The sequence below is a fragment of the Astatotilapia calliptera genome, chromosome 17 (genome assembly GCF_900246225.1).
Source record: "Astatotilapia calliptera chromosome 17, fAstCal1.2, whole genome shotgun sequence".
NCBI classification, from domain to species: domain Eukaryota; kingdom Metazoa; phylum Chordata; class Actinopteri; order Cichliformes; family Cichlidae; genus Astatotilapia; species Astatotilapia calliptera.
The window spans coordinates 21,853,958-21,880,353 of record NC_039318.1 but is presented as its reverse complement, the minus strand read 5'-3'; the positions used below and the strand labels follow the sequence as shown (position 1 = coordinate 21,880,353).

Sequence of the window (26,396 nt, the reverse complement as noted above, 5' to 3'; positions counted from 1 at the left end):
ATAGGTTCCTTCAAGCTACATTTCAATGTAATGGAGCAGCAGAGGCGAGTTTAATGATAGTTGAGGAAATGGCTAAATCAAGGAGGTCACTGAGTGCAATTTAGTTAATTTGCAATTTTAGGTTTTTATGTGCAGCCAATTTCATGCTAGGAGGATGGGTTGTATGGGCCTACACGGGCTAAGATCTTTTTATTTTTTAGCCAAATTTTTGCTAGTAGTTTTTGCACTTTTGTTTTTTGTTTGTGAAACAGTTTATGTGCAATGCAACAAGAACATTTCTTTTTGAAACTGAACCATTTCATTTTCTATACCTCAACAATCTTGGCATATTTGCTCCTAATGAAGCCGAGTTTGAGTTCTCCGTTCTAGTTGTGACGGTCAAACTTTCGATTTTCTGGTTTACTGCAGTCCCACAGATATCATTACAAACTAAGGTGGTAACCATGGAGATTAATATACCTGCTCAGTATGAGTATTGGGTATAAAATATGTAAAAATCTGTGTCTCATCAGCTTCTTTTAACATCACTTCCACTTGAGAAATGCTGTCTGAATGCAGCATTATCCAACTCTCAGTAAATGTTAGTCTCAGTCGGATATTATCAACAGTGGGAGAGTATTTGTGGCATCAGAAATGGCAGTTTGTTGTCTGCCTCTGGGTTTCAAGCCATGAATGGCCCAGTCGGTCATATGAAAGACAAATTAGCACAGTGGTTTTTGACACGTCATTGTGTTTATATTGTACAGACCAACCCAAAAAATAAAAACATATACACTCATCAGATCATTATGTCTGCAGGCGGAGCGCAGCGGCTGCGATGTCCTCAGCATCCCGGTGCCCATTCGCCGCGGCGGCTCAGAGTCCAACCTAGACGTGGTTGACGGTGTTGGGCACGACGGCGTGGGTCTGGATTTCACCAAAGGACCGCTGGGAATCGACAGCCTGCAGCAGAAGATCCTCAAGGTAAGAAGGAAAACATTGCACACCTGCTTCAGTGTGTGTCTGTAAATTTATCGTGTTTAATTTGAAAAGCTGTGGGTACACATGGGACACATTGGCACTCAGAACTCAAGCACCACACTTGAGTAAAAGACAAACTAAAATATCTCCTTAGCTCTGTTTGGTGACACATGAAGCAACAGAAGCAGCTTTTTTTAAATCCAGTAATGGACTAAATGTCCTTTAAATGTCAGTTCTGATACGACGGGGAAAGAAAAAATCGACTCGGGTCCGTCTCAGTCCTGTCTTTAGAAATTAGAAGTGTTTTTCACAGTAGAGGCTTATCCTGCACTTTAATATCAACGTTTTACAACTGTAGAGACTAAGCTGAACTCGTGCTGCGTGCTGTATATTCACTGGTTTATCCAAGCAAAAGTAGTTTGAGACTTCAACAATAACCTAACAGTGAAATTATTATTACAATGTGATGAACTGCTGCTCCCAGTCAGGAATATACACAAAGAAACAAATACAGTGAATGAAAGCAGACCAGAGAAAACAGTTTGATCTGTAGCATCAGTATCAGATGGTAATTTTTAAACTTTCCATGGTTGGAATAAACTCGATCACATGACTGAGGGGCGCATTGACTGCTACCCTTTAGCAACAGGAGGCTAAAAAAATCTTGGAGGAACTTTGTTTTGTTCTGAGGAAACGCCCGTGTGAGGAGGTTTAGAGATGCCTTTAAGACCAGCTCTGTTTACACAGGATAACTTCTTCACAAGCAAAGAAAAGCAGGTGTTAACGTCTCCTCTTGTGGCTAATTATCATTAGGGATCAGAAGTGCGGGGCCAAATTAAATTAGTATCAGTGAGCTCAAAGACAAACAGGGCTGCTGTCAGTATTCATGCAGCATTATTTTATTCTAACATACCCGTGTGAAAGATGAGCAAACTCATAGAACAAATCGGGGTGTCGGTAAGAATCAGAAGCGCTGGTATCATGCATGCTTAAATGATTTTAAATCTTCAGCAGCTGTTTTCACATCTGTCATTTGGCTCTGCCTTCAGGTGACGGAGCAGATTAAGGTGGAGCAGACGGCTCGGGACCAGAACGTGGCCGAGTACCTGAAGCTTATGAACAATGCCGACAAGCAGCAGGTGTCGCGGATACGGCAGGTGTTTGAAAAGAAGAACCAGAAGTCTGCGCAGACCATCGGTCGGCTGCAGAGGAAGCTGGAGCAGTACCACCGCCGCATGAAGGACAGCGAGACCAATGGGAAGCACAACCAGAAAGACAGCGGCGGCAAGGAGTCCGGGACTCACAGCAAGGAGGGCAGCCTGCGGGACGTCAGCACCACCGGGCGTCACCAGGCACTGGATAAGGTGAAGACGATCGGGCCCGGCGTGTCGCTCTCACCTCCATTTTTCTTCAGTAAGCCGCGGGAGTTCGCTAACCTCATCAGGAACAAGTTTGGCAGCGCTGACAACATCGCTCACCTGAAAAGCTCTATGGAAACAGGGTCAGGGCTGCAGGTGGAGGGCGGCGCGAGGGGTCTGAGTGGCAGCGCTACCACAGTAGCCAAGGCGACCAAGTACCAGAGCGACGATGAGTGTTCCACCGGGACGTCTGCATCCGCCGACTCCAACGGGAACCCGGCAGGAGGATCGGGGGTGGAGTCAGGGGGGCCAGGGAGGTCTGACTCCAGCGGGCGCCTAGTGGAGGTGCTGGACATGGTGCGGGACATCAGGGATGCTCAAACGCAGCTGGCAGAGGACATGGAGACTCTGAACACACAGTTTAAACGAGACTACAACTACTTCACGCAGGTGATGCAGGAGGAGCGATACAGGTGAGCACAGCATCACGAGTCTAAGGAAGGCTTTTCTCCCAGGAAAAAAAAAATTCTTGACATATTTATTAGTTTTTTACTCTTTTTTTTTTTCATGATTTCTAGGGAGGTTTTAGGGGGGAAAGCTTGTGTGCTCCAGTACTATTTTTAAATGCTTCACATCTCCGCTGTCACCAGCATTAAAATGAGAAATGCCAAAAATATAGTATTTGAAGAAAAGAAAAATCTCCTAAACTGAGGTGCAAGAAAAATAAAATGACATTTGGTTGCTTATAAGGAGCTTTAGAGGATTTGTTCTTTGTTTTTCTTCCCTGGTACTGAGGGCAGATTGTTTCTCACTGTGGAAAGATTTTTTTTTTTTAGTGTTTCTTTTTTGCGTCACAGATCAAAACAGAATATTTTGTGTTGTTCTGGGAGAGGAGAATATTGTTACCCACACATGATGGTTAAATACTCTTCCATGAACATTTTACAGATAATAGAGCACAGACTCACATGTTTCTTTCTTAAATATACCCATTAGTATAAAGTCAGCCCCTCGGGCTTTGAGTGAGCAACAGTTCAGTGTTAACACCTTAAACGCCCCTCATACAACTATGACTTGTAAAATCACTTGTATTATTGAGCTCTGAATTAAATCAGAAAATCCAATAAAACACTGAACTGAGAAAGATAAGAGAAATATTATACTGTGTAAAATATTTCTGCTCAACAAATTATGCTGTTTTTGTTTTGTGGAAGGGTCTTTTTTCCTTATATCTTTTATTGTCAGAATATGTGTGCTTCAGTCATGTCACAAGAATATTTGCACAACGATTTGTACGACTATAAACACGAAATACAAAATAAAAGCGGTTTGCACATTGCTTTGAAGCTAACCGGGGGATGCTAGCAGAGGTTTTTTGCTCAGAAGGCAAAAGGTTTGAGGATCACTGATCTGTATTAAGTAAAATTGTGGCATAATTGTTGGATGAAGATGTTTTCACACTTCGGTGCTTCAGTAATGGTAGCATTTCTATCCTAACAGAGCCAACGTTGTCATTACATGAGCTGTTGAACTTTAAAGAGCTTTTGACAGTTTAGGAGTCCATCATTAAAAGCCTAAAAATAGCCGGCAGAGCTTACACGTAAACCCCCCAACCAAGGGCAAATGCTCTGAGCAGCTCGGCTGCAGCAGATACACTGCTGTACTGTTACGTGCCCACACACTCTCAATAATGCATTGTTTCTCTCTCCTTGGCTCTCTCCGCCTCCACCTACTCTGCATGTTTGTGGGTGTTTCTGTCTGTCAGGTATGAGCGGTTGGAGGACCAGCTGAATGACCTGACGGAGCTGCACCAGCACGAGACCAGCAATCTGAAGCAGGAGCTGGCCAGCATCGAGGAGAAGGTGGCCTACCAGGCCTATGAGAGGGCCAGGGACATACAGGTGACTTATGTTTGGGCATAAGCCCCCACCACTGCCACAGCACACGGCTGATTAAGATTAGAGTTTAGGATTAACCCTTTAAGTAACCAATGTCTTACTCAAATTGTAAGTTTAATTGAAAGGCCTAATGTATTATTGCCTTATTTACAGTGTTCAGTTTAGACGAGTTTGACCCCTTAGTGGGAAAGGTCACTGCGTAGTGTACCTTCATCATTTGAGGCTATCCTGGTAAAAGTGGTCTCTGCCAGGATGACGACAGGCCTATCCACACGGCATGCTCACTGTGGTTAATGGGTTTGCTACAAGAACGCTTAAAGGAGAGAGAAGCCCCCTCCATTCATATCACTGGAAGATTAGCATTTTGGAGAAATAATTAATCTGAATCTTTTCCTTTCACTTCGGGGAGGTTTTAATTACAAATTTCTGAGCGTCCAAATGATTAATTGATGACATGTCTCTCATGACATGTCACACTGAAGCCACAGCAGTCCCTCCATTGCTTCCTATTTCTAATCGGACGTTCTTGCGCTTGTTTCTAATGCAGCTGAAGTTCATACACGATCCAGTTTTGCTGCCCTTTCGCTGTGACTCACTGCTCTCCAGAGTTTCCCTGATCTCTAACCATTTTTCTGTGTGTGTGTGTGTGTGTGTGTGTGTGTGTGTGTGTGTGTGTGTCGTAGGAGGTGCTGGAGTCGTGCCAGACTCGCGTGTCGAAGCTCGAGCTCCAGCAGCAGCAGCAGCAAACCATCCAGCTGGAAAACACGGACGCCAAAGTGCTGCTGGGCAAGTGCATCAACATCATGCTGGCCATCGTCACCGTCATCCTGGTGTGCGTGTCCACTGCGGCCAAGTTCACCGCCCCGCTGCTGCGCAGTCGCCTCCACTTGGCGCTCACCTGCGTGGGCGTATCCCTGCTAGCGCTGCTGTGGAAGAACTGGGAACATTTGCAGTGCGCTTTGGAACGATTGCTCCTCCCGCACTGAGACCGGTGTGGGGAGGAAATCAACATGTAGCCTTACATGAGCCGATGATTCTGGGCTCCACGGTGACTCGGTTTAAGGCTCTGAGCCTCACCAAGAACACGTAAACGGACATAAACGCTCAAGACCTGAACCGGAACTCTCTGAAGGTGCACACATGAAAACGTGGCTGCTCTGCTGCAGATCTGCAGGGCCAACAAAAGATAAATCGGCTCAGCTGCTTTCATCTGGTCACCAGGAGACTCTGGTGGCACCGGCATCACACACACACTGAAGTCTAAATATAAATGAGCGGGATTACATCAGGGCATGGAATAACACGTTATTTTTTTTCCTGTCCTTTAAAGGGATGCGTTTCTGTTAGAGCACCACCTCCACACAAACTGTCAGTTATGAGTCCAGTGGACCTGATTTGAATGTGCACACCAAGCTCGCTGTGACAAACACAAACACACATCCACCTGAAGGTTCATTCGCACCGCGCCTCTCTCTCGCTGCTGTTCTGTATTTATGTGAGGTTTTTTTTAAATTCAGCATCTTCTTCAAAGCGACAGTTTGAAGTCTGGGATTGCACATTGTTTTAAGCTGTTTTCTATCAGTGTGTAAATCTGTGTATTCGTGTGCGTTGTGCACTTACTCGTGTGTCTCTGTACTGTGTTTCTTCAAGGAACAGTTAAACATTTTGGAAAATAGGTTCAAGTCTGGATGGTAGATGTGCAGCTAGAGCCGGGAGAGATCATTAATGGACGTGCTGTGAAAGAAATCTGCTGTAAGAAAATAAAACCTTTAAGCTACAGCTGCAGTGAAAAGTGATGCCCAAACCTGCTTTTATCGCCCTCCTTCATTTTTATTGCCCAAATCTGACCTCACAGTAACTAAATGATTATAAATTTGAAAAAATACTCCTAATTATGCGTTAATTTAATGAATTAGCTTCATGATTCTGCTCACCTCAACTGCTTGATTTTTTTTTTTCCCTGATCCATAATTATTATTGTTCAGTCTTCTGGTGTATCTTTGAATCCTCACAATAATCCTTATGTATCTCAAAGTTGATCCTCGATGCGGCCCCTTGGTCACGGTGCTTTGAGAACACAGCAGCCGCTGCTCAGGAAACGACTTCATGCAGTTATTTTAAAGCCCTTCTTTAAACCTACCAGGAGACTTTTGTCCAAAATGAGCTTAAAATGTTCACATTCCTGCAAGTTATGTTTTTATTGGTGTTTTGGTCCAGAGCTCCGACCCTCCCAATCAGCGTTTCCTGCCAGAGCGCTGAACGGATTTCCTCACAGTTCTTGTTACAAATGCAGTAAAACGAGAAAAATTGTTTAAAATGTGCACACAGCTTCATCTTTACCAAGATAATGATCAGATACACCGTCATTTACTGGGCAACAAAACGATGGCCTCTCTAACTCTTTCCCCATTAAGATGACATTCAACGATCTCCACATTTCCTGTAATGACAAGTTTTGACACATCTGTAATCAATAAAGAGGCTGTTAGACAATACGTTCCTGTACAGCCAGAGACCACTTCATTAACTTCTGATAGATACACAGTCATTTTAGTCTGAAGTAGCCTGAAATATGACAGAAACTCCTCAGTTCAGGTAAAAGAATCAAGAGTTACTCCTAACAGGCTCCCAGATGGAAACGGTTAAAGCTGGGGGCGGGACATAGAGATAGACAGCGTCTCTGCATTGCTTCATTCTGTCTGAAACAAGCCGGTTTACCTCCCTGCTGGTTACCGCCAAGTTTCTTTTACCTGTTTGTCACACTCACCTGCTGGTCACCACGTCTGATTTGATTAATGTGTTCAAAAACACCAGGGACTGGTTACTTGTCTTATAGTTGGCCAACATCTCCGTCCTCTGGCTCTAACTTCACACTGAATAGACCAAAACAAAAAAACAAAAAAAAGTGACTATTTCCCAAAATGTCAGGCTGCCTGTTTTGAAGTGAAAGCTGCTTAACTGCCTCATCTCTTGTTAATTTGGTGTTTTGTGGTTATTTTGTTATGATGTTTGTGTTTTCAGGTAACTGTTGCTTCTGAAAGCTTTTTAAAGCCTCTAACAGTGAGAAGGGAAACCTTGTACTAACATCAAGAGATAGCTGAGAAGCAGAGCCTGTTTTCTCACACGACACATGTAGAGAGAACACTAACGCGTGATGCAGTTTGGTGCACGTGGAGGGAAATAAGGTGAAATTATGCCGATTTGAAATTGTTTAAAGTTGACAGGTGATCACATGCAGGCTTCACTTTTTAAGTCCTGGATCATTAGATGGCCTTTTCTGGAGAGGTGATCAGAACAAATTACAATGTGTGTGTGTGTGTGAAGCCTTTGATGCTGTGCTGCGTTCATGTCCAGGGGGAAAAAAAAACATGGCAGCATTCAGACGCTCTGTTCTGATATTTAGAAGATTTGAGAGGCTGAAGATTTTTCTCTTTTTACTTGAAATAAGCGTCTGTTCAAACATTAAAGCAGCATGTTTCCCAGCAGCGATAGCCGCTTTCCCACACGTGACTTGAATGCAGCATCGCAGACTGGACAGAGGGAAGTGAAAAATGTAGCTCCCCGACCCCATTTCACTGTGATGAAGATGATGACGAGGGGGTTAAAAAATAGGACTGATGCCTTTTCAGTGCAGCCTGTTTTTTCTTCTTCTGTGTGTCCTGTTTTTCTCTATTCTAAGAAGAAAAAAAAAAAGCCAAATATGGAGGTTTTTATGAAACCTAAGCTCATCTTTGATGTTTTTTGCAAACTGATTCAAACACTATCTCTGTTAGGAGAGACGTGTACCTCCTCTCCAAAGCTCTGAGTTCATGGTGTGTGTGCGTTTTCTTTGTCTTTTTCTTTTCTTATTTCTGTGCATTAGTTTCTGGTTATGGGTTTTCTATAACTGTATTATTACGGTATTATATTTTCAGATGATAAAATAAATCATTGTTTTTCTATCAAGGTGCCTTTTTTTAAAATAAAAAAAAAAATCTGAACTTCTTATTGATTATGGAAGATGTAATCCAACTGTGAAGATCATACTGCTCTGCAAGCTTCCTAAGGAATACATGTATAAACCAGGGTGTAAATCACTTCAACTTAAAGCAGCTGGATAAGCTTTTAGAAACGACATTGATTTAACTGCATTCAATTTCACTGCTGTCTTCAGTTTAAATTCATGGATGCTTAAAAATCCATTAGAATCTTCTGCAAAACTCAAGTGCAGGCAAACAAAGGGAAGTAATTTAGGATTTGCAGGCACAGATGGATCTTAAATTGAACGCCAGGTGTCCTTTATTGCTTTTCATTAAGACAGACATTTTCATTCTGTTGTCTCAGAGACAAACGTCAAATCAAAGCAGCAGCAGCCCCACCCGGGATTTACAGTTATCATTAGCTGCACAGCGCCAGAATTTCCAGTTTTCTGGTTTTGCTGACCTCTGGCGATGATGTTTTGTGAAGTGTTTTCCCCTTACAAAGGCTTACAAAGGGTTCATACTGTATAGATGTGTATAGTGAAAACATCAATGGTTTGTGGCTTTAAATAGAGATATAGTGACAACTAGCGGCCAAACAGGAGCACTACCTCCAAATATCTAATTAGTTTTATTACATATATCTGCTTCAAATATTTTTTTAATTATATACGGCAACTATACTAAAATAATTAGAAATTTACTATTCAGTTAGATAGTACCCTGCCTTTCTTACTGCTGGAACCATGAATTCTGATAAATACGCAAAAAACTAAGGAAGGGACATAATTCTTTTTCATAGCACTTTATTTGCACTGTTCCAGTGATGGATGCTCATAATAAGCAGGTCTGATAATGAAGTCGGTGTATACATCAGTAATCCCTGTGAACCAGCAGCTCAGGCTTCAGACTGCTTCAAATGTCTGGTGTCAGTTTTTTTCTTGGCTCTGCATGATGTGAAATAAAGTGGATATTCCTAATATGGTCATATTTGGCATATATCCCCAACCACTTTTAAACAATCTGTTTAACAGCCAATCAGAGGAAAGTTTGCTTAAACGGTACTAAGGGAGCTTGTTTTGGACAGAGGATGAAGTGTTGGGCTGCAATAAACATAAATAAGGATTATTTAGAATCATGCAAAGCTGCTCTAGTGGAATACAAGCAAAATGTGCAGCTGGTTAGGTCTGGCTAAATAATTGCACACATTTTTATAATACTAGCGATGTAGGTTCACAGGTGATTTGTAATAGATAACAGCTACATTATTAGTACATAAAGTTACTGCATCTATTTACAAATCTAGCTACACTGTATTCCCAATAGAGTAAATTACCTTTTTTACCCAACAAAAACAGACTATGAGTGTTTACTAACCGAGTGCTGAAAACATGAAAAGGACTTCAATTCAAGCTACGAAAATTAAAGATTACAATGTGCAAATTTATGATTTTCAAATCCTAGTATTTCTCTTAAATTTATTTTCAGAAATTCTGACATTAAAGTTGAGTTCACCTGTCCTGGGTGAAAAAAAACAAAACAAAAACAAAAAACACCTGTTGCTGCGTTCATCCGCAGCAGCAGGTGGCGATAGTGAGCGCTGTTGCTGCTGTTTTGGCGCAAAGCGGAAGCTGTCATAACTGTCCCCCTCATGAAAATGAAAAGTTCAGTGCTGTTATGTGGGTTTAGCAAAGGCACCTTATTATTTACTGTCTGAAAAAAAAAAAAAAAAAAAACTCCCGTGGTTGATTTATGCGAAATATCTGACGTTAACTGAACGTGTCAGCGCTGGTTAGCGGTAGCTGCTTCAGCCATTAATGTGTTGAGGCTAGCCGGAGCAGCAGCAGACCTGGTTTAGCCTTCAATTTATGTTGTTTTCAAATGATCTGAGCAACTTTTGGACTAACCTCAGCTTTAAATGGACGAACACAAGGAGAACATTCACGGCCAGGAGGACAATGTGAAGACGTCCAGCGTGAAGGACCAGGAGAAGGTGGGTGAGCTAGCAGAATCACTGCTCCGTGTAAACGCTGTTTGCGTTGAAGTAAACTGGCTGGTGCGTTCATTGACACCAAAGACAGGCTGGTGAGAGATATGTCCCGTTGGGTTCTTTGGTGCCGACTTGATGAAAATGACTAGAAACCGCGTTACTTTTAGTTACTCTTGTATTGGAGTAATTAATACTAAAATATTTGAAGTAGACGGGAGCTACATCACAGTGTTTTGTTAATGTGAGCCCTGCAAATCGACCCCGATTCTCTTTTGCTCTGTGTACTTCATCTTGTCGTGTTGTATTTTAATTGACTGAGCTATTCTTTTTTTAAGCTAAAGAGATCGCTATTCTCGGGTTAGACCCCGTTTTCCTTCAGTGTTACTTCTTAAAGGCACATAATCAACAAGAAGTTTGCTCCAAGTTATCAGGATAGCATCGCACAGTGGGTGCTCATCCATGATGCGACTGTTGGATTGAGATCTGGTGACTGTGCAGGCCATGTGAGGTCAGAGAACTCACTGTCATGGTCAAGGAACTAGTTTCCTGTTAGAGGACAGCAGAGGCACCCAGTGTGGTCGTCTCCTGCTTCTAGGTTTGAGATGCTCTTCTGTACACTTGACCTTCCTACTCTTCTGCATGGTTGCATTAAGTTTGAACAGTCTGCCTATTTTCCTTTTACCTCCTAGAGATGGTTTTGTGGGAAAATCCCAGTAGATAGGTCTGAGTATTTCAGAAACTGCTATCTACTTTCTTTTGCAGATAATCTTATCTGATGTGTTGTTGGACTTCACTCTAAAATGATCTGTTCCTCCAAACAAACCATTGATCCATGCTCTCTGTGTTTTTGATGGCCAAATTTGTAGAGTTACATCATTTTCTGACACATAACGACCCACACGTCTCCTCCTCAGGAGAAGCCTAGCAGCAGGCTGTGTCCTGCGGGAGAATCTTCTCCTCAGGTGTCCCCGTCTCAGTCGAAGGGTGACTTCAGCCATCCGGTGTACAAAGAGATTGCTTTGGCCAATGGCCACATCAACCGCATGACGAAGGAGGAGCTTCGGATCAAGTTAGCGGAGTTAAAGCTCGACACACGGTGAGTTTTTAATAAATGTTTGAGGACCAAACACTCGTGCTTGTCCCTTAGAAGTGTTCTACCAAACAGTTTTTCTCTTGGTGTGTGCAGAGGAGTGAAGGATGTGATGAAGAAGAGATTGAAGAGCCACTATAAGAAACAGAAGCTGATGCAGACGGCGGCAGAGGGAGGCCCCACCGACACGTACTACGACTACATCTGTGTGGTGGACTTTGAAGCCACATGTGAAGAGGACAATCCTTCAGACTTCCTCCACGAAATCATTGAGTTCCCTATGGTTCTCATCAACACGCACACCTTGGAGATTGTTAGTAAAGATTGTGACTTAAATCAGGAGTTGTCTTTTGTTGTTGTTGTTTCTGTTGTTGTTAATAATGATGTTCCTCTAATGTTCTGCACAGGTGGACACCTTTCAGGAGTACGTGAAGCCTGAGCTTAACCCACAGCTCTCAGACTTCTGTGTGAAGCTGACGGGAATAACGCAGGTCGGTTGAGTTCACGTCACTATCACATTACACGTGTGGGTCATTTACTCATTTTGCTGTGTTGTGTTGGTAGAAAATGGTCGAAGAAGCAGACCCGTTCCCAGTAGTCCTGCAGCGAGTTGTGTCGTGGCTTCAGAAAAGGGAACTCGGGACAAAATACAAATACGCCATCCTGACTGACGGGTGGGTTTCACGTCAAAGCTTCTGCAGGATGTTTACTTTCTTCTCCTCACTTGGTTTACAGCGCCGTTTCTTTAACATCGTCCACAGGTCGTGGGATATGAGCAAGTTCCTCAACATCCAGTGTCGGGTCAGCCGAATCAAATATCCTCCGTTTGCAAAGAAGTGGATAAACATAAGAAAGTCATACGGAAACTTCTACAAGGTACATTTTACAGCTTTGTACAGACACGCTTACATGTTTTAGATTTTTAAAACTAATTTTAATATTAGTCAAAGATGATTTCATTTATTTAGGGGAAAAAGTTATCCCAAGCTACCTGGCTCTGTGTGGAAGAAAGAAAAAAAAGTAACTGCACCCTTATTTCATTAATCACACCCAGCTCTGATTACTGCAAGACCTGTGGAATCAAGAAATCACAAATAGAACCTGTCTGGCAAAGTGAAGCAGGCTAAAATATCTCAAATAGCAACACATCAAAGCCCAAAGGAAAAAAAAAAAAAAGCAAAAGGGAACAAATACTTTTTCACAGTACTGTATTCTTACTGTTCCAGCTCATTTCAGTCATTAAACCCTCTGCATGCCTTCCTATGTCCCGTCCATGAACCTCCTCACAGATTTGGCTATTTCTCACATGTCCTAATGTCTTCTATGATAAAAGGTCTCCACTGCTAACCAGCCATATTTTCTTCTTCTTCCTCCAGGTGCCGCGTACTCAGACGAAGCTGAGCACCATGCTGGAGAAACTCGGCCTGACGTACGAAGGTCGTCCTCACTCCGGGCTCGACGACTCACGCAACATAGCGAGGATAGCTGTCCGCATGCTGCAGGATGGCTGCCAGCTGCGCGTCAACGAGCGCATGCACGGCGGTCAGCTGCTCTCGGTTCCCAGCTCGGCGCCTGTGGAAGGAGCTCCGCCTCCACACAACCCCCGCAGCAGGGACTAGAACCATGACCACTGAAAATACTTATACTGGAGCTCAAAGTCTCCTTTTACACCAGATCTTTAAAAGTGGATCATTCCTTCATTTTCTGGGTGGAAAAGTCTGCCTCGCCACGCCTTACCGCGCTGCTGTTTCTCAACAGTATCACAGAAATATCTTTCAGTTGTCTTGTGGTGGGGAGAATTCAGTTTTTACCCTTGACAGCATAATAAAGCCTAATCTGCAGCTTCACATGAACACACATATCTACAATTTAAACTACTGTGCTAATAAAACACATAAATGCTGCTGTGCTGTTTAAGGTGCTGCACGATGACACTGCTCACCGCTTTCCTCGCAGAGAGTCGAAGAGTCGGTCCTGTGGACTCGGACAGCTCCATAAATGGACCTCTTAAAGAAAGCTGTAATTAAGGAGTTCAGCCTGTGTTGTACTGTCGTCACGTGTACAGATGTCTTGATTTAATGTTTGTTTCATAAATGAGGATTTGTTTCAACTGAAATGTCTGCAGATCTGATAAGTAATGCAAATTAAATGTCTCTTTTTGTTTGCAGTTTTTCATCTTCTTCACTCTGTGTGATGCATGCTTTAGATTCAGCAAATTTTGAAGGGACAAGAGAGGCAGTCGAGTCACTTTAGAAGCTCGGCACAGGTGCCTTACAGCAGGCAAGCGTTGACAGGCTAAACCTGCTCTCAGGGCATCAGGGGCGGTATTCTATGGCAAATATTAATCAGGCTCCACAGTGCTGGGCAGCAAGCGCGGGGCCCACTAGAGGGCGTCACACCTTTATGACACCAGCATGAAGCCTGTTTCCGACTCGCTGATCAGACTTTCACACCACTGTCCTGCTGGAGGTCATTTTGTAGCTCTGGCTCTGCTCATCCTGTTCCTCTTTGCACAAAGGAGCAGATAGCGGGCTTGCTGATAGGTTCGGGGCTTTCTGCGGCCTCTTGGAAGGCTGTAGAGTAACTCTAGAGTGCCTGCATATCTCCTGGAATTTCCTTCCTGCTCTTAAGACTGTGCTGCGAGATACAGCAAACCTTCTGACATCTGAACATATATATGGACTACCTGTGTGACCTCTGTAGGGTCCTGGTATCACCTCATGCTTCCAGTAGTGACACTTTGGAAACCTGGGTGTAAACTAAACACAGTGTTGTTTTAATCTAACACTTATGTGTATGTTTGCAGACCCAACTGTCTGTACTATGATCATCAAAAGAAGTGCAGACACAGCTTTCCCTCAAGGTTTCTTTGTAATTCAGCTGCTTCTATCATCAAGTCTTCCAGGCTTTGTGGCTGTGCAGCCCATTTCTCTGGTCTTTATTTATTTATAATAGGGAAAAAAGTGTTGTTGTTTTTTTACCAGAACACAAAAGATTAAACAAGACCAGCTGACATGTGTTTTTCTTGTAGTCGGGTTTATTATTGGCTGGTTGTTAAGGCACCATGTCCAAGTGATATCTTTGGATTATTAAGTACATGTGAAATGTTAATCCTTTTAATATAGATATTTAGTTACAATTAAACACAGATTGTAGTAACGTATGCAGGTATATTGGCTTCGAGGTCATGATGGCTTCTTTCCTTCTGGACTCCTTACTTTAATACTCTAACGGTCTTTGGCAGCTTTAAAGCTTTTTTTCTGTCGTTGAAACATTTTTTGGCAACGTCAAATATATTAGTGTTTTTATTTAACAGCCGTAAAAGGAGCAGGCATGTAGGAGCAGTACGTCAGACACTTTGGCACTGTCAATAAAGTCAAAGGCGGCGATGGTTTCATCACAAACAGGTGCTGTACAGCGCTACTTTGCGGCTCATCTCCTCCAGCATGTTGCGGGCGGCTTGCTCCAGCTCGGCCAGCTCTTTAGCTTTGGCCTCCAGGATGCGCTGGTTGTCCACGTAGGAGACCTCTAACTCTGAAAACGCCACACAAAAACAAAACTGTCTTTTTTATCAGTTTAAATTTCTTGCACAAGTGGAATATTTTTTTCTTAATTTTTATATATCTGATCATACTTCAGAAACTGACTCAAGATCAGTCGGCTGGTTCGTAGCAGATTATTTCATGTGCTTCTGTGTATTTTTTTAACGGGAGAGGATCCAATAATGTAAAAAGAAACAGATCTAAACAAACAGGAAGAGAGCAAACTCCCTTCTTGTTTGTTAGAAATGCATTCATTTAAAAGAACAGAAGACAAAACTACAGAGTTATTATACATTTATCTGAACAGTGTTCACCTTTGAGTCTCTCCAGCTTTCTGCTGCTCTGATTGAGCAGCTCTATGGCCTCCTGCTGCAGTTCGTCTGCCCTCCTCTTCGCCTGCTGCACCGACTCCCCTTTAACCTCCACCTGGTCCTCCACCTCAGCGAATTTATCCTTCAGCCTCTCATTGAACTCCTGCACACACAAAAAAAACGCACTGCAGCAGGAGTGGATTCACATGCAAACCAACACGGATGCGCGCGTTTGTGAGACCTGCTCTGCTTCGTCGGCGTCCTCTTTGGCCTGCTGCGTCGTCTGCTCAGTCGACACCATTATCTCCTCCATCTCCAGGTTGTTCTGCCTCAGCAGGCCGACCTCCCTCTCCAGCTGCAGCAGGCGGCCCGTGGTGTTACTGAGCTTCAGCTCCGACTTGGCCGTCTCCGACTCCACCTGACGCACAAATGCACAGATTTATCTTGTCTTTTCTTTTTCACTTCTTCTTTTTAACTGTTCAGGGTTTGCCTCATACTCTTTCTGCTAATCCCACCATCATTAATTTCACCTGCATCTCATCCCTATTAAGCCAGAGTTTCTCCTGTGTGTTCACATGAAAGGAGCGGCGCTGGCAGCTTCTGACCGACCACAGCTAAAAAAACAGGCTAAAGTTTAGCCTGTTCAATGCCAGGAAGGAAACCCAACTATAGCATAAGATATAAGGTCACAGAACTCATATAGAATAATAAGTTATCTTTAAACATCTATATTTATTACTGATGATCATCGGGGAAAGCTAAAGACTTCAGATGCTATTAAAAATCTTTGGACCCTCCTGTGATCCACAGATCTGAGGGATGGCTATTTTCCAGAGATTTGATTGGTAAGTAGCTGGTGACTTGTTGATCCAAACTGGGTTATTTTAGTTGTAAATATTTTTTCTGAATCCAGTTCAGTTTCAGGAAGTTTTTGGAGCTCATTCAATCTTTCAAGTTTAGTTTAATTTTAGTTAAACTTGAATACCTTTTGTATCTTTATAATTTATTTTGTGGGTGGCGTTGTCAGGCATTAGTAAGTCAGTTTCCTTTATGTACATTCAACTTTTGTTTGCTATATTATTTTTATTTTTTCAAAGTTTCTAATTTAATTTGTTATTTTTTTATGTTTATTTTTAATAGCTTAGACTAAAAATGCTTTTTAAAATAAAAATATTACGTCCGAACACCCGACAGCAATAAAACATTTTTATATCACTGTGATTAAACTAAATCAAAGCTGAGCGTTTCCTGACTGAAATATTGTTTTTAAAGTCAGTTGTTACTGAAAACAAGGCAGACCGTTCTAAAACGGCAACAACGTACGACTCCGTCTCTTGAACTTTGTGCTGTTTTTGTCATCCCGAAACAGTAAACGGAGTCACTGAATCAAACCGCATCATCACTGAGGTCAGCCGTACAGCGTTCAGCAGGTCCATGGTGCCCTTGGTGTTGTTCTGGGCCAACTCAATGGCGTCCATGGCGATGCTCTGAGCGCGGTCGGTCTCGTCCAGGGCAGCCTTAACTACTTCTGCGGTGTCCTTCATGTTAGACGCTTTCTCGCTGACAGACAGGGAGAAAGAAAGATGGGTTTATTTACACATTTCTGTCAGAGGCAGCCAATCAGAAGAATGTCAGTTCAAAGGGGGAGGAGCTAAAACAGCTTGTTTTTCACATTTTAAATTTGCAGTTGGCTGCTCGCTGACCGCTTCACTGACTGACCTCCTGTGTTTGAGCTCAAACTGGTAACAAGGATTTAGATTTTGACCAATCACCTGCCTCTGATGTCCTGCATTTGGCTCGTAGTCCAAGAAAATGTTTACAACAATTACAGAAGAAAGCAAAAATATTGCCACCTGTAAGACTGCAAAAAAGATTTTTTCATGTTGAATTTTTTTATCCCGTTCCTCCTGTTTTCCATCCTGTCAGTCGTCACGTGTTACCTTGCAGCCTTAGCCTCCTTCAGCAGCGACTCGGCCGCCATGACATCCTCCGCGCTCTGACTGAGGATCGTCTCCACACTGGTCAGAGTGGTGACCTTCTCCCTGATCTCGTCCGTCAGCTCCTGAAGCTTCTTGGCCGACGTCGGCATCTCCAGAGCCAAAACCTCGTTTGCCAAGGCCTCGATAACGGACGCGTCTGCTTTCTCATCTGGATAAACGCAGACCAAACATAAATGAACCGTTTTATTTTAAGAAACGTGCATAAATTTTTACACATTGTGAAGACTAGACGTGTACAGGAGAAACTCACTCATGAGAAGATCTCGAATCTCCCTGATGAGGTTGCGGAGCTGCTCGTTGCTCTGCTCCACTCTCTCTTTGCTCTGGTTGGATTTGATCAGCACCTCCAGAGCGTTCGCTTTGGCTTCGTTTGCTCGGATGTTCGCTTCCCACACCTGAGCAGAGTGTCCACACAGGTCCAGGTTACCTGTCTCACATCCACCTGCAGGTGTTCCACATTATAACACGACGACCATGTTCACTTACCATCCTGGAGAGCTCGTCTACCTCCTGCATAGCTTCTAGGATCGCCTGTTCCAGCTCATTGGCTGAATTGAGAGACGTCTGAGCGGTTGTGACAGCGCCTCCACACTCTTCTCCTCCACAGCGAGGCGCTCCATCCTCGTTGGTGCAGCCCAACCCGCCACAGGTGGAGCAGCCATCATCACCTTCAGAGGCTCCACCACAAATCTACAGAGAAAGACAGAATTACCAACAAAGGTGAACGTGTGATAGACAGATGCGATCTTCCCGTGTTCTCACCTTTTCACTTAGTGAAGACAGGCTAAATTTATCAAGCTCTTTGGACAGCTTGTCCAGCTTCTGCATGTTTCTCTGTTGTTTTCGGTCAAATTCCTTCTTCGTGCTGCTCAGTTTGTCCTCCGTGGCTTTCCGTACTGCAACTGACTGCTTGACTGTGTTGCCAGGGTCGCTCGTAGAAGCATTGGTGCGCTGCTCTGCCATCCTAGACTGCATGTGCGCAGCAGTAATAGTCTCCAGGGCACCTGGAAGCAGTAAAGTTAGGGAACAGTGAAACAGGGCTGGACGGAAATGTAGTACTGATGTACCGATTAAAACGTGCCGACTTTCTGTCTTGGCTAAGCTGTAAAGGTCTAAGAGTGAAGCTTTAGGCTGAAGCACTTGATTTCTCACCGTGTATGTTGGCGTTCTTGGCGTCGTCCACCTGCTGTCTCAGCCTCTGGACGCTCATCTCCAACTGGTTTGCCTCAACAGTCAGCACGTCTAAGTCTGCATCGGTGGCATTTGCATCACTCTGAAGAAGTTCCAAGGCTTCCTCGGTTGTGTTGAGCTTTCCATTGAGATAGGACATCACACCACTAAAAGCACAGTGAAACAATAAACACCAGTTGCTTGCTACAACCCCAAGTAAGCCTCTGTTTGGTGGTGTGCATACGTTATCTGATGCATCAGCTCCTGTATCTGCTCCAGCTTCACCGTGGCGGCGTTGCTCTCCAAGATGTCTCTGACAGCCTTGGAGTTTCTCTCGAGACTTCCAATCAACTCTTTGTACGGCGCCGTCACTCCGACAGTCTGCAGCTCGTTCACTTTGGCCTCCAGTCGGCGAGTTTGGTTGGTCAGCTCCTCGACCACGGTGTCCCAAGCCGCAAAGCACTTGTGGCAGGGTTTGCAGTCAGGGAACTCACCGTGGTAACCCCTAGCACACTCGTTGCACCGGGGGCCCGCCACGCCCTCCACACAGGTACACTGCCCTGTGGCACGATGACACTGCTCACTGGAGATCCCCCGGTGGTCGCAGTCACAAGCTAGAAACACACACAGGAAGGTGGAGACGCCAACTAAAAAAACGACTCCCAAGGGTGAAACAACCCAAATGTTTAATTAATAACAGTTTTTTGTTGTTTGTGTTTGTATATCAAGTTTTATATTCTGTATTTGTTGTAGTTTTAATGCAGTACTGAAGCAGATTTAATGCGATAGGGACTTAAATAAAGGTAAAAACATAGCAGTGTTTCTTTCTGCACTGTTCCTGCTGGTGTTAAAGGGCGAGAGGCAGGGCAGACTCAAATCATGTCACCAATCTGTTGCAGTTAACCAATGGCAGTTAACCTTACATAGAGAAACCGATGCAGACACGAGGAGGACGCAACCTTCCCAGGACCTTCTTGCTGAGTGTTTAGAACTAACCTTCAACTTTAAGTTTTATAATGTCAGAACAATAAAAACAGTAAAAACATGTAAGTTACGCGCAGCCCTCATAATCCAAAAAAAACATCTTCAAGTTTTTGTCTCCTTGGGAAGTAAGTCACTTAAAGTTTATTTAACCTCAAATGGTTTCAGTAAATAAACTTGGACATGAATATGACCTCGAAGGTCAGGTTTCGGTCGCTCCATGGGGGGAAAAAAAGGAATATCACGTGTCAGAAAGAAGGAAAAAACAGTCTGACAGATATTCCCCATCAGTGTTCCTGTACTTAGAACATAGAGAACATATCAAATGTCTAAACTGAGACATTTGATTATTTCATGAAACATTTGATGGCAGTATGTCTCAGAGAAAAAGGGAGCAAAAAAAAATGCTTGAGGAGCATTTTTGCAACCAATTCACTTTAAAAAGAACTAGTGCTGTCAGCGTTAATCTCCTTAATCTTGCCGTGCAGCCCCACGCACGAGGCGATCCGCGCTAACTCGCTAACGGACATTTGCCGCGTTAATACGGTTATGCCGTTACCATAATTTTAATGAGATTAACGCTGACAAAAAAAGAACATCTTAGAGACAGACAGAGGTTCACCAATCTGCAAAAAAACTGTCTACAAATTGTCCGACAATTTTACAATAACATTCCTCAAGGTAAAATCATGACGACTTTGAATATCTTGTCATCTACAGTTTATGTCATAACAACATCAGAAGATTTAAAAAATCAGGAGAAATCTCTGTGCGCAAGAAACAAGACCAAAAATCACTGGATTGTGGTGTTCAGGCCCTCAGACAGCACTGCATTAAAAAACAGACATGATTCTGTCATTACTGAGATCACTGCATGAGCACAGTTCTCTGTGCCATCTATAAATCCAGCCTCTGTGATGCAAAGAAGAAGCCACATGTGCGCATGATCCAGAAACACCGCTGTCTTCTCTGAGTAAAAGTGGAAAGCTGAGGTCAGACGAACTGAAATTTTAAATTCTTTCTTGGAAAACATGGACCCCGCATCCTCTAGACTAAAGAGGAGAGGGATCATACAGCTTGATATCAATGCTCAGTTTGAAGTCTGGAATTTGTAATCAAGAAAAAAAAACTAAGAAGAAGACTGAGGACTGCTGAGCAGCTGGAATCCTCCCTCAGATGAGAACTGCTGGTTTGCTCAGTTTGTGGACTGTTGTAAAAAGAAGAGGGGATGCTTTGAAATTGTACATTTTTTCAGTTTAAACATGTGGTATGTTTTTCAATATTCTACTGTGTATAAATGAGATTTTCTGGTTTTTATTTTTATTTTATGCAGTGAGCGTCCAAACCTTTTGGGGTTATATTTGTGTGATTTATGCAACAGAAGGTGAGGCTCTGGTTTAATGAGGTTGAATTGTTACATCTTTCTGCAGAAACACAGTCATGGATGAATGTAAATGGTGATTATTGGTTACTAATTGAGAAAAGCTACACTACTATTATATTAAAAAGACATTTTAACCGCTGACACTTGTAAATCTGAGGCGTTTTTTTTTATCTGCATACAACATATACATATAACACTCCTCACTGAGGAGGCCACAGTGTTCCTGTAAATTGGTGCATTATTTCATCATCTGTGCAGAAAGGAGGTGAAGTCCAGCTGCTTTCAAGGCTTAAAAGACCATCAGAGAATTCAATGGGAATATTTCATATTCCTGTTTCCTCTGTGTGTTTGTCCGTGGCGAAAATGGGAAGCCTGGGAATTCTGGAGAACATCTGTTTCTCATGAGAAGAGGTCATTCCCAGATCCAGCTGCCCCTGCTGCTCTCTCTTTCTCTGAGGGTGAGCCAGCTACTGTGGGACACTTTACTGCAGATCGACTCTTCAGCAGTTTGTTTCGCAGACAATAAAAATTTTCAGGATCCAAAAACAAAGCTGAGCGCCAACCCGGCTGACTGAGTGCTACCGACACGTAACTGCTGTCGGAGTAAGCCGAATCATCTGGAAACCATTTCAAAGCTATCGCTGCTGGTCTCCCACTGAGTCACAAGAATAACATCCTGTGAGAACATGAATACTAAGATCCAACCACAAGGACACATCAGGAAGTATTAGAATAGTGATGGTTTAGCTCCAACGTGCTGAAATAGAAGTGAGGGTATTGCTGGTGCTCAGCGTAAGACTGAAGGTCTGCAGTGTGAAGACAATACTGATAAAAATAAAAACAAGGCCACAGTGGCATGTCCTTCTTAACTCCTTCCCTATTCAGGGTCTCAGAGGGGCTGGAGCCTCATTAAGTTTCCCTTTCTGTGGCGCAGAAGGCAAAAAGGCTGCTAGAAAGTTATATAAGCTTGTGAGATGTTTAGAGCTACAAAAACTTCACAAAAGGCAAAGGAAAAATAAGCACCGTACCATCAGACCGTACGTACCACCTGGGGGCGGCAAAAACAAGCTGATATGATGAATTTCGGAGTAGTTTCTAGACTAGATGCTGCTTCAGGGTGCCGCTAACCTCCGAATATTTGTCTGCTTCACCATGAAATACTTCATTGTGTTCATCGGGTAGTTTTTTACTGCACTTGTGTCCCACACAGGTTTACTTGAAACAAACTCCAGAATCTTTGGAAGAATCTGTTTTTCACAGCTCAGTCTTGAGCTCAGTCTCAACACATTAAACCACTTTTAAAAAACGATTTCTTCCTGCTTGCTTTCACGACTAATTGAGCAGGGTAGCCTGCCGTTTATCTTACTCACTTTGTTTTTATTTGATCTTAACATATATTCATTGTTGATTTAGTGACTGTATATCATATATATATTTTGTATAATCCCTACAGCACTTTGGTCCACTGAGGGTGTTTTTCTTTTTAATGGGCTTTAGAAACAAACGTTTTTGACACAAGTTCATCTAAGTTGCACAGGCAGGTTTTTGAAGTTGGAGCCCTTTGATCTGTCCATGTCCCAGGCTATTTTACCCAACCAACACAGCCCCATATCTGCAATCCTGTCTCCAAATTACCCCCACTTCCAAGAATTCTTGAGAAAGTGGTTATAAAGCAGCTCGTAGAGGTAATGAAAGACAACAACCTCTCTGGCAGTACAGAAACCGCTTTACTTTGGCTTCAATTTCAGGTAATCTTACTGTTCTTATTTTAACTGGTGAAGTCAGAGAGGAAAGACTGACATGGTTCGGACATGTGCAGAGGAGGGATAGTAGACATATTGGTGCTGCCAGGGAGGAGGAAATGAGCCTCAGAGGAGATTCATGAATGTGGTGAAGGTTGGTGTGACAGAAGGAGATGGTAGAAACAGGGTGAGATGGAGGAAGGTGATCCACCATGGTGACCTCTAAAAGTAAGGAGGAGCAGAAACAGGAGGATAAAGCTTTTACTAGGCCTTACTACAGCATTTGATAGTTGACCGTAGCATTTCCCTCAAGAGACTTAGGAATGAGGCTGACCAAAGCAGAAAGGCACTCAAATGGGTCTCATCCTACTTCTACTTCACCTGTAGAGTATTCAGAGTCACTGCGGTCAACTTTATTTCATCAGCTGATCTAATAAGATGTGGAGTCCCACAGGGCTCGGTTCTTGGATCTACTTGTTTAGTTTCCATCTGTTGTTAGTTGATATTATGCCTGTTAAATGTCTCGTTCAGGAAAAGCACATAAAAACAGAGCCTCTCCATTCTTCCCACGTTGCCATTAAAAACAAGAGGACTTCCAATTTCTTACAACTGATAAAATGTGTCTTTATTGTTCCTGATCATATTTCTAATAGTGCCGCTGTCCATCTTAAACAACTAAAAACCGACCACCAGCAAGCTACTCAACACCTGAGCATTACTTTGAACATGTCAGTGTCTACCAGCAGTCAAAAGACTTTTACACTGAATTTTAGTTAATACAGTCAAGTTTTTCTTTTAAAAAACAAGACATAGTTTCTACATTTTCCCTGTAATTTACTGAAATATCCTTTTACATTTTACAATGGGCTCTTTACGTTTGTATAAAATTCTGAGTAAAGAAATATGTTGGTGGGTCAGACTCACTAAGTAACCGGGATTATTTTAGTAGTAATTAATTTCTCCTGTGCTCAGTTTGTCTCACCTGTTACCCTGTTAGTATTCTTGCTATATGCATCCACCCCCCTGTTTCCCACAGCCAGCTGCCAGATAGTCTTGTTCTCACTGACATGAAACTTTCCAGGGATATCCCAGAGTTCCTGATGGTTTCTTGTTTGCATTTTTCTGTCATGTTTAAAGTAGTTCACCGAGTTCTTTCTTGTATACTCCCTGGCAGACTGGCTGACCTTCAAATGTTTGACTCTCTGGTCCTGCATTTGGGTGGTGGTGATATCTTACCATAACATTTGACCTCTGGATTCCCCCAGAAGAGCTCTTTGCACTCCCGGCACATCCGGCCACCAAAACCGGGCTTGCACATGCATTGTCCTGTAACCTGCAGGCAGCGCAAAAAACACAGCGATCAGGTCAGAGCGTTCAATAAACTTCAAAGCTCTTCTCTCCGATGCAGACACAATAAAGCTTTGAAGTTTGGCAGAATTTGTTCCTGCCAGGAAAGAAAATTCCTGTGTCATTCCACAGTGTATTCCGAGACTTCCTTCCTCCGATGGAATGAAGCCAGTAAACACAGAAAGCTGAAAGTTTCGTGTGAGTGAGTGTCATCAGTTCTTTACATGTGAGAGGAGAGAAGCAGGTCCTAAACAGCTGGAGTCCATATACAGTATCAAAAACTACTTGAAGTTGTTGGGATGGTCACACCCTACGGTGTGGGGGTTTGGGAAAACCAATCCCCAACACTATGTAAGAGAAAGTTTGGAAACAGCAGCTCATAGATGGACAGGATTTTGTGGTTCATTTCAGATCGTGTTCAGAGAGAGTTAACTGGAGTAGCTGCTGAGACGATGGTGCGGGGGTTTCATTACTTAATTAACTGGAGTTTAGATTTTTTGTTCTCCTGAAATGTCAATACTGTCCTTGGATACATATCCACATGTTTCCGTCCACACTGTTTGCTCCGGTTCTTTTCCCAACTGTTACTATAAATACCCATTCGTATATCTTTATACATACATCCAGCCTGGCAGATACAGGAAAAATCTGAGCAGGGAAACCATTCATCTGGCATTGACCTGCTTGGTATGGATAATCCTACCAGAAATAAAAATTTCTAGTGGTATTTGTGCTCCAGGTGGCTCACACCAAGCAACTGAGCACAAGTTTTAGATTTCATCACCTAAAATGTCTCTAAAAGTTAAAAGGCTTACCCAAAAGTTACTGCATGATAGTGTTAAAGGACAAAATATGGTTATAAACACAGTCTGCCTCACCTCATTGCAGGAGGATTTGAACGAGTGGACAGGATCGCAGTCGCAGCGCTGGCAGCCCGTCCCGCTGGTGAGGTTCCACGTATCTGGAGCGCAGCGGTCGCAGTGCTGACCGACCACGTTGGGCTGGCAGGGACACTGGCCACTGCGCTGGTCGCACTGACAGTCATCGGGGGACGAACAGGCATAAGGAATCGTCCCTACTGAATAACACGTGCACTCTGCGGAGTGAAGAAAGAAAGAAACAAGAAAGATGCACCGCAGAATTATGGGAAATTTACTGGCTAGATGGATATTTGAGATCTGTCTATGTTTGTTAACATAGACTAGCTGCTTTTACAGCAAGAAATCAGCAAGTGTTTGTAGTCAAGTCCCCAACTTTAAAATTACAAGTGACCAAAGCAATCATGAGGAGGATTTGGTGCAGCACCTTCTTTGTCCAATATCCAATTCGCTATTTTGGATGTGACGAATTCTCAAGCAATGCTCGCAATATGTCACACAAGAAACCACAACAGACTCCAATTTTAAAACGTCCACCTTTACATTTTGACATAAATTCTCTGGTAAATTGAACTTCTGCGGATTTAACTATTCCAACAGTCTGGGTCCAGTTTAGCTGCTTTTGACTGCTCCTTTGTCACAGGGGGTTGCTACCTGATCCAACCACAAAGGGGATTTGAGGCTCTGGCTAGAATCAAATCAGCAACCTTCTCGTTACCAAGTAAATATGCTAACCACTCTACCATTAGGTCCAAATGTATTCATGATGATCGCTTTTGGATACACAAAAAGAAGATGGCAACGATCCAAATGCTAAACTCAGAAAAAAGGTCGTCCACAATCCAATGGCAGACACTACTTTGACTGTGTCTATCTTTTAAATACAGTCTATAGCACAGGTGTCGAACTCCAAGCCTCGAGGGCCGGTGTCCTGCAGGTTTTAGATGTGTCCTTGATCCAACACAGCTGATTTAAATGGCTAAATTACCTCCTCAACATTTCTCAAAGTTCTCCAGAAGCCTGGTCATGAACTAATCATTTGATTCAGGTGTGTTGACCCAGGGTGATATCTAAAACCTGCAGGACACCGGCCCTCGAGGCCTGGAGTTCAACGCCCCTGGTCTATAGCTGGCACTGAGCTTACATGAAGTGGGGGACAACATTTTTTCGTCCCAAATGGTCAGACTAACTTAGATAAAGTAAAAGCAAACGGCCATACGGTACCCAAATTAGGACGACATCTTGCCAATTTACTGATACAACTACTACAAAAGTCAGAGGTCACTGTAATCACATGCACCAAGACTGGGAGGATGTGTACTGGCCTCCTTCTGGCTGTGGCTACAATTATTTAGCAGGAAAGTGAAACCGGCATTACACACAGGAAGCACTAACAAATATATTTTTGGATAACAATAAATATGATGAATCATGTTCAGCTGTACTCACTCCTGCAGCTCTGTGTGGTAGCATTGCCATAGTAACCCAGTTTGCAGTGCTGGCACCCGTCGCCCTGGGTGTGGTACAGGCATTTGAGACAGGCGCCGGTGCGAGCATCGCAGGAGTCCAGGTCGTGCATGTCGATGTTGTTGTTGCACTGGCAGGGCATGCAGCGCCCACCGGGCACCAGAGGATTCCCAAAGTAACCCGGGGCACACTCGTCGCACCTGACACCTGGAAGGGATGCAGGAGACAAGTCAGCTGGTATGGTATCGTACATGAGACCTCAAGTTTGTTGCTTTTCTTTTCCTCTTGAATCTAAAGATTGAGGTCTGGCACGCTAATT

General features: G+C 43.3%; 3 protein-coding genes across 7 annotated transcripts in view; 2 read left to right on the top strand and 1 right to left on the bottom strand.

Annotated features, from left to right (window-relative positions):
• tmcc3 (transmembrane and coiled-coil domain family 3) overlaps positions 1–8,161 on the top strand; it is an 85,711-nt gene extending 77,550 nt beyond the window's left edge. For all 4 annotated transcript variants that reach the window (XM_026147554.1, XM_026147553.1, XM_026147555.1 and 1 more), the window contains 4 exons: positions 799–963; positions 2,010–2,791; positions 4,084–4,219; positions 4,900–8,161. In XM_026147554.1, the coding sequence (XP_026003339.1) occupies positions 799–963; positions 2,010–2,791; positions 4,084–4,219; positions 4,900–5,202 (1,386 nt within the window). In that variant the 3' untranslated portion in view covers positions 5,203–8,161. The remainder of the gene's footprint in view (positions 1–798; positions 964–2,009; positions 2,792–4,083; positions 4,220–4,899) is intronic.
• A 1,640-nt stretch (positions 8,162–9,801) lies between these two features.
• Positions 9,802–13,371, top strand: eri1 (exoribonuclease 1). The gene is made up of 7 exons (XM_026148236.1): positions 9,802–10,168; positions 11,080–11,261; positions 11,352–11,568; positions 11,663–11,746; positions 11,820–11,929; positions 12,017–12,131; positions 12,632–13,371. Exons 1-7 carry the CDS (start codon positions 10,094–10,096, stop codon positions 12,872–12,874), a joined length of 1,026 nt encoding a protein of 341 aa, XP_026004021.1. The 5' UTR covers positions 9,802–10,093; the 3' UTR covers positions 12,875–13,371.
• Positions 13,372–14,270: 899 nt separating this feature from the next.
• lamb1b (laminin, beta 1b) overlaps positions 14,271–26,396 on the bottom strand; it is a 31,536-nt gene continuing 19,410 nt past the window's right edge. For both annotated transcript variants that reach the window (XM_026147046.1, XM_026147047.1), the window contains 13 exons: positions 26,060–26,284; positions 24,611–24,828; positions 23,622–23,718; positions 18,523–18,892; positions 18,261–18,445; positions 17,871–18,112; positions 17,595–17,798; positions 17,359–17,503; positions 17,049–17,256; positions 16,527–16,668; positions 15,350–15,526; positions 15,112–15,271; positions 14,271–14,789 (listed from right to left, as the gene is read on the bottom strand). In XM_026147046.1, coding sequence (XP_026002831.1) covers positions 14,653–14,789; positions 15,112–15,271; positions 15,350–15,526; positions 16,527–16,668; positions 17,049–17,256; positions 17,359–17,503; positions 17,595–17,798; positions 17,871–18,112; positions 18,261–18,445; positions 18,523–18,892; positions 23,622–23,718; positions 24,611–24,828; positions 26,060–26,284 — 2,510 coding nt within the window. In that variant the 3' untranslated portion in view covers positions 14,271–14,652. The remainder of the gene's footprint in view (positions 14,790–15,111; positions 15,272–15,349; positions 15,527–16,526; positions 16,669–17,048; positions 17,257–17,358; positions 17,504–17,594; positions 17,799–17,870; positions 18,113–18,260; positions 18,446–18,522; positions 18,893–23,621; positions 23,719–24,610; positions 24,829–26,059; positions 26,285–26,396) is intronic.